The 8,111-nt window shown below is 42.9% G+C and overlaps 1 protein-coding gene across 2 annotated transcripts in view; it reads left to right on the forward strand.

The window, feature by feature from the left end:
• LOC124011646 (inactive dipeptidyl peptidase 10-like) overlaps positions 1 to 3,188 on the forward strand; it is a 61,336-nt gene extending 58,148 nt beyond the window's left edge. For both annotated transcript variants that reach the window (XM_046325104.1, XM_046325105.1), the window contains exons 22-26: positions 77 to 173; positions 461 to 519; positions 1,507 to 1,603; positions 1,736 to 1,809; positions 2,198 to 3,188. In XM_046325104.1, the coding sequence (XP_046181060.1) occupies positions 77 to 173; positions 461 to 519; positions 1,507 to 1,603; positions 1,736 to 1,809; positions 2,198 to 2,338 (468 nt within the window). In that variant the 3' untranslated portion in view covers positions 2,339 to 3,188. The remainder of the gene's footprint in view (positions 1 to 76; positions 174 to 460; positions 520 to 1,506; positions 1,604 to 1,735; positions 1,810 to 2,197) is intronic.
• The last annotated feature ends 4,923 nt before the right edge of the window (positions 3,189 to 8,111 follow it).

The raw sequence follows: 8,111 nt of genomic DNA on the forward strand, positions 1-8,111 counted from the left end.
ACTGCTGTCTTTCAGTTGATCACCATGATTCACACTGTGCGTGTTCAACAAGTGAAGGTGTTTCTTCTCTTTCCAGGGATACGGTGCTTACCTCACCTTGATGCTTCTGAGGTCCACTGCGCTGATTAAGTGTGCAGCTGCTAATTCCCCAGTGATTGACTGGAAACTTTACGGTGAGTAATGTTTCCATGATCTTACCCTTTCGTTCAGCTTCCTTGACAGAGATTAGACCTAGTCCTGGATTGAAAAGCAAGCTGAATGGACAATCTCCATTGAAATAGCTTTTCAGTCTAGGTTTAGGCTCAATCAAGGATTGGGAGACCGGTGCTGTGTGTTTTGCGTGAGTACATTTTCCACAACAAATGACATGAAATACTGTACAAATTTGATTATCAATGAAATTGGAGTTGAAAGAACTGAATACATTTTTTGAAACATTGTGTACTTCCTCTACACAAAGCTTCAGCATTTTCAGAGCGGTACTTTGGCCTGACGTCAAAGAACGACAACAGTTATCAAGTAAGTTGTTTATCACAGTCAATCTGTTGGTGTTATTGATGGTTTTCTATTTGTGGGTTGTACAGTTTATCACAGCAGATTGGGGAACAGTGGGAACTGTCACACTGAAGTGTGTGTGTGTGTGTGTGTGTGTGTGTGTGTGTGCGTGCGTGCGTGCGTGCGTGCGTGCGTGCGTGCGTCGTCGGGTGTTCATAGGCCAGGTATTGTTCATCAGTCAGAATAATAACTTGTCTGAGATTACAGTGTAATCGGTGAAAGTGTTCCCCTGAAAGTGGGTTGTTGATATGTGGGCCACACAGTTCGAGCCATTTCAAATGTAAATGATGCGAGTCCAGAGAAGCAGGTCAAGATGATCGTTAAAAAAACAGCAGGGCATCACTCATACAGTCCTGAGAGGTAGATGGAAAAAGACATGAACACGTTCTGTTAATGAAGCAACACACTGGATCGCCTGGGGGTGCTAGACAGGTTTGATCCAGTCCTGTATTGTAGCCTGGCTCAAACAGACGACACTGTGCTCAGCATTGATTGTGAAGTGAAGGAATAAGTGAGCAGTCTGATTCAACAAGGCTAGTTGTATATCGTAATCTTTTCACAAACTCTTTATTCACTGCTGTGGTTGGTTTTCCCTCAGATATTGCTTTCTGTTCAAACCTGAGGTTTTGTTTTTCTTATTTATGTGTATATTGATGTGTATAGTGTATATTGATGTGAATATTGCTGTGTGAATATTGCTGTGACTATTGATGCGTATATTGATGTGTATTTTGGTCTGAATATTGATGGGAACATTGATGTGTGTGTTGATGTGTATATTGGATGTGAATATTGATGGGAACATTGAAGTGTGTATTGATGTGTATTGATGTGTTTACAGGGCTCATCTGTGAAAGAGACCTTGGTCTCAGCATGACTCCCTGTCAAGATCAAGGTTCAATAAAATAGAAAACCTTGAGGTTACACTGTCTCCCATGTCTATTCTCTAAGGTTTCTAGAGTGCTTCCAAATATGAAAGGACTGCAAGGAAACATGATGAAAGGACCCCAAGGACCGGATTTTCTGTTGATTCACGGAACAGCTGATGGTAATTACCCTTTCGTCCAACAAAAATGGAAAATAGACGATCCTAAGTACGTCGTAATCAGCGGTTGGCCTTGTGTTGTTTTCAAAGACAATTTGTGAAACCAAATTGGTGTTTTTTTTGTTCTTTTCTCAGCAAATGTTCATTTCCAACATTCAGCGGAGTTGATTAAGCACTTGATCAAAATTGGAGCGAACTACACAATGCAGGTACGAGCCGTGATCCACAAATTTGAATGAAAATGTTGAATGAGTGATTACGTAATGTGATTATTGAAGTGAATTTGATTGCTAGCCAATATATTTGCGACACACACACACACACACACACACACACACACACACACACACACACACACACACACACACACACACACACACACACACACACACACACACACACACACACACACACACACACACACACACACACACACACACACACACACACACACACACACACACACACACACACAATATGACTCAGGAAAAACATTAAGTGACTTTTTTATTCCTCCTAACTAATAAACGAGTAACCACACTTCACTACAGGAATGACAGTCCCAATGACCTTGTGTTTGACCTTTGTTTGAGACAGCTTTACCCAGACGAGGGCCACTTCCTGTCCCTGCAGAGCCAACAGCACCTGTCTGAGTCCCTGGTTGGCTACTTCAGAACATGTTTTCAGGACTTCAGCACACCGCTACCTGAAGAGATAGGCAAAGAGGATGATGACTGACAGGGTTGGGGTTAGATGGTGACTGACAGGTTTAGGGTTAGATGATGACTGACAGGATTAGGTTTAGATGGTGACTGACAGGAGGACGTGCAGACGGGCCGTGTGTGGATCTGGGATCGCTATGTTAAAGCAGTACAGTGACTGCTCTGCCCTCGCGAGGGCTGTTGGCTGTTGATTAGGTGTCCAATGTAGGCAAGACATAGCTGATGTGGGGTAATGTGGTGTGTGTGTGTGTGTGTGTGTTTGGTGTGTGCGTGCGTGCGTGCTTGCAAAATGCAGGACTACAGATCATGGAGGCTTTCTATTGGTAGAACAGCACAATGGTTGGACAAAATCTGAGAGTTAAATGTTATTTTTGACATTTTTTAAATTCCACTCAGTGATACACTGGTTTCTCCCTTCACAGCTTTTACCATCAGCTGTATCGTTATACTGTGAAAGCATGCTTTTGTTGAAGCCCACGTTTACCCACATTATTCCAATTGTACTAAGCATCATCAACACAATTCTACCGCTTTCCGTCTATCTTACCCCATTCCTATCTGTGCACTAATAATGCTTCAATTTTACTTTCAGTTACTGACATGCACACATATTAGGTGACGTTACATACGATATAGCGCCATATTATTTGATAAAGTGCTATTTTTCATGTCTTTATGATACACTGTTTTCAGCTGTACGTTTACAGTAGACAGTGTGTATATTTCTGAGATGTGTGTTACAGGGGGGTGATCTATTAGAATATTGTGTGAATGAATAGTCTTTGTTTTTGCTGCGGTTTGTTACACTTCAGATGAATAGCCATTGTCTTTGGATTAATTGAACAATAAAGAACTTAAGAAAACAACTATGTTCTGCCAATGAAATGTCCATGACAGGTCTCTCTGGGTCTCATATTGAGAGACTTTCTGTTGACTTTTCCATCTGAGAGCCAAGTAAATATGGGGCTCAAAATGATATATTCTGCACAGAATTCAGATGTCTGGAACGACCGTGAATCTGAGGTTTTTAATCCTGCTTGAGTAACCATTGGCTACTCAGTGTCCCAGTGGTTCAGAGGGTAAGTTATGAGAGCATACAGGTTGGAGGTTATTGCTGTTCTCTTCATTTATTGCATATAATACAAGCAAATGCACACATTGGGTATGATATCCCTGTTATAGTAGTTGTTTCCCATTCATCTTCACTTGATTTTATTTGAAAGGGGCAATGCACATTAATCAACATGTGTGAAAATATCTGTGCCAGATTAGCCAGCCGGCTACTGTAGTCCCATGGATCTAGCCAGTGGCCTGTGTGATTATTTTACAGACAGACTGACTGTTTGCGTCCTGAATGGCACCCTTTTCAGTGCACTACCTGCAGAACCATAGAGCTCTGGTCAAAAGTAATGCACTACATAGGGAATAGGGTGGCATTTGGGACGCAGACTGAGAGAAATGTAATTACTTTACAGGACAAATTAAACACTGCCCTGTGAGTCAGCTTCATACCGCGTCTCCTCTGACCGAATGAACCTATTTGAGAGAAGGAAAGTGCAAAATAGGTAGCCTCAGAGCCATCTACTGTATATTAATACACAGAGTTGTCTATGCTTCCCCATTGTGTGAGACAATGGTGAGCGAAGCATTCAGTCTGGTTTAACCAGGCTACAAAATAGGCCTTGAGCTTGTGTGATGTGGAGGGATACAGGGCCAAATGACAATAGCACACTTCTCCCATCTCTATATGAGGAGATCCCACTGTAAGCACGACGGATTCACTTGCGATGGGCATTGCACTACGTTACCATTCATGCATTTTAGGGTTTCTGTCGGTTGCCTCTTTCTCTTCAAAGTCGTCGCCATGAGGTCATTCATCATTGTGACGTAGGGGGTCGCTCTCACCACCCTAGATAGGAATACAATTCCAACCTGGCTGATACTATGTCAAATGGACATTGACCATAGCACTGCATGGTTTGTTAGCCTGTTAGGCTATTATGAGCAATCCTAGCCACTTAGCCAGAGGACGCTTTTACACATGGATCACGGAAGAGCCTAAACTGTGCTAGCTGGATTGGTTTATTGTATTGTTCAGAACAGCTGCTTATCTCCAGAATACATCTTATCATACAGTACATGGAGCGTCTGTAAGATCCTTTTCTCATTCTTACACCTGAAGCCTCCTTCTCATACTCTGGTCCCAGATCTGTCTGTTCTCTTGCCAACTCCGTTGCTTTCATTGTCGAGCCAAATATTGTTTGGCAATGACAATGAGTGGCGAGGAGTTGGTACGATAGGACAAATAACCTGGTTCTGAGGCGATCCTTCCCAATGCCTTGATAATATTCTTATGTCTACTGTCAGTTCTGGTGAAAGTCTGTGAGAGAGATGTTGAGCAGAAAGCAAAAGCTAGGAAATTTTTCTTTGTCAGCAGCTATGCTTTTTATCCTCCTCTACCCCCATATTCCTCATGTTTTTACAGTTGCAGCCCCTATACAAACGTAGGATCTGAATTTGACCCAGTTTGCTACAACAGGAAAATAATCCTGCAACAACAGGAAATTTGAATTATTATGTGGATTATAATTCATGGCTATTTTTGTAGGGGTTGATACATTTTTCGTAAGGGAAAATCTGGTCTGCATTTCCAAAGTGGAAATGACAAACTTCAGAAGCCTTTTTAAACCTCAAATACACTGCACGTTGAAAATGTCTTGCATGCAGGAAAGTTGCCTTGCAACAGGGTGATCCATTTAAGATCCTACACCTGTATCGAAGCTGTAAATAATAACGGGTTGTTGTGGGCCATGTTAGCCTCTGCAGGCCCTGAGGGTCTGTTTCCACGCTCTGCATCCTACTCACTTGCCACTTGCGCTGTGTATGCAATGTGAAGTTTAAACTAAAAGTCACACATATCTCCATGCTGCTAAAGCTCTCCTTAGGAATAGATGTTGCCTCAACCATAAATGATTAGCTGTATATATTTATTTGTGTTACTTAACACCTCCTCCCGTTCCTATCATCTTGCTATGTAATTGAATGAATACAACAACGCACGACCTATACCGACAGTGTGTGTATGCATGCGTACAAATGGATTATTCCGTCTATATTGGCTGGATTATCTGGAGGGGAAAACATTTGAAAAATATCTCCAAGCCCTTTGCACTAGCTAAATCTGAGTAGACACACAGTATTGTTGTTTGCATGTACTTAATGATGTACTGTACATTCCATTGACCTATTTTTTTCCTTTTTCCAAGTAAGCTAATGTTATGGTTAAGTGGCTCAAATAAGGATGTTAGCACTACAGGCTGTCCCCATAGGAGAACCCTTTGTGAACCCCTTTCGGGTTCAAGGTAGAACACGTTTGGTTCCAGACCTAGACCTATGCTATGTTCCTATGTTGAATAAATGGCTGATAAGCCTGCCATCGAAAATAAATGGGATCAATTGGCTTGCAAGTAGTTCTCAAATGCCCTTCCAAGGTTCAGATTCCATGTCAGTGTACGGGGCCCCGGGTCTTCCCTGATCCTTCTATCTGTCAGGCTATGATCCTACCTGGTCGGATGTCTCACTCTGTGGTGGGGAGAGGGAATGTGGCTTAGTTGGCTGCATGTTGGTTCCTCCCTCAGCCTCAGACAAACCACACTCTATAAACACTCAATAAAAGAGTATTTCATTCAATTCCTTTGGATATTATCGAATGGAAGCCAGATATGAATTGTTTTAAAAAATCACAGAGGACACCACTAAGATTGTGTTACCGCTCACTATTGCCATTGTTTGAGCTGATTGCACTGCATACAAATAACCTGTTTCAACGAAGTCATAGCCCTCAGGCAGTCACTCTGGCTGCGTTTAGACAGGCAGCCCAATTCAGATATTTTCTCCAATTATTGACAAAAGAGCTGATCTGATTGGTGAAAAGACAAATTAGAATTGTGCTGCCTGGGTAAACGCAGGCTTTGTGCCGAAATGTCGGTTCAGTATTACATACTTGTGTGTAATATCAACTTTATTGATTTGTCTCGTAGTCCATTTGACTTCTGAGTAAAGTGCCCTGAACCCATGTACTGAAATAGTCCTACCCACGTGAACCCTTACACATAACCCTTTACAGCAGGCGGCCAACAGATGTATTATTGTGGTGGAGGTTTTTGATACTGATAAACATGAAGTTATTTTTGTGATAAGACCAGTGACCAGAAATATGATTCCTATAAGGAAGAAGTTTCCAATCCCATCCTCAGGTAAAGATGGGGATAGCAAAGCCGAAAGCAAAACGTAACCAGTACAGACATAAAGCCAAGCCATAGACGTGTATGCATTGCTCAATACATCTTCCTTTCTGATAAAAGTGAAAGCACTGCTCAACTTGCTGCACCATCAGTCTTCCCTACAGAATAACAATTGGTCCTATTGCTTTGGCTCTCCAGACAAGACCAGACAGGGGAGAGAATGAAAGCCCTGTGGGCCTGATGGCGTGTTTCTCTGCAAACCCTCTTACCTCAGACAAGAAAAAATCGAGAGGATGACAAGATGAGGATTTATGACTCAACAATTTGCATCCTTTCACCATGACCAAGGGCTCAGTTCTTGCCATTAGCTAAATGCTCCTCAAACCAGGTTTGCGTCCCAAATAGCGCTCGATTTCCTGTGTAGTGGACTAGTTTTGATCACAACACATAGGGCTCTGGTCAAAAGTATTGCACTATATAGGGAATAGGGTGCCATTTTGGACACATGCATGTTCCTGATGTAGGCCTATATTTTTCAGCTGTTCAACCAACCTGCCTATTTTCTTCAGTAAACATGTGGTGTAATAGCATACATTGTAATACATTCCATTATGGAGACCTGCCTCTAAACAGCATGTTGGTATAGGTTTTCTCACGGAATATCCATACAGACAGTTACAGTATGAGAGAGGAAGTAGGCCTATCACTTTTGATTGTCAGGGCTGTATTCATTCGGCACCAAACGGAAGAAAACTGACTGAAACAGGGAGGGACTATTTGAACACCTCCAATAAGACATTTATCTTTGTCTCTTGCGAAGCGTTTTGCTACGATGTGCCCTAAGGAATAACCTCCAGTTGTGTCTGAGTTTCAGTTCTGCGGCCGCCTGCCTAATTCGTTCACTCCAATGAAACATTTCGGCGGTGGGGGAACCACGTGAAGACATCTGCACCATATTAGTGGCATGCCAACCATTAACAATCGCTGTCACAGCGCTCACCACACCTGGCGGTGGAAATAGTGCCCGTCAGTGCCGAGTAATAGATTGCCCATTCTCTCGGCCTCTGACCTTTAAGTGACCATCGCCATGACCACCTGGCTTTAAAAAGCAAACAGAGTTGAGCTTTAACAAGGTTTGCATTTCACTGGATGGGGATTTCACTGGACCTGTCACACATGTGGGAGCCACTACAGTCAGTAAACCATTATTAATCAGTGCTTTCCCTTAAAACTCACCATACCTCATACACATATAGCCTAGGCCTAATGCTAGGGTTTACAAAAATCCAGTAGGTGTCGCACTGAAATGCTTCCCCCTAACTCGTCTCAGGGCCAAACTCCAGGGGGGTCTGCGCATTCTGGTGGCAGTGAAGGATGGGGAAGATTTGCAGTAAATTCCAGAGCATGACCCTCCACTAATACCTCCCAGCAGAGACATCTGGAGCCGTGGCTACTGCAGATCAGCTCTACTGTATGCTGGAGCAGCTGCTCTCAGCTACTGAGGGTGGGTGGGAAGGAAGGGGGAGGGACCAGGGTGGGACCTCC

This window comes from Oncorhynchus gorbuscha, linkage group LG23 (genome assembly GCF_021184085.1).
Source record: "Oncorhynchus gorbuscha isolate QuinsamMale2020 ecotype Even-year linkage group LG23, OgorEven_v1.0, whole genome shotgun sequence".
Lineage (NCBI taxonomy): Eukaryota > Metazoa > Chordata > Actinopteri > Salmoniformes > Salmonidae > Oncorhynchus > Oncorhynchus gorbuscha.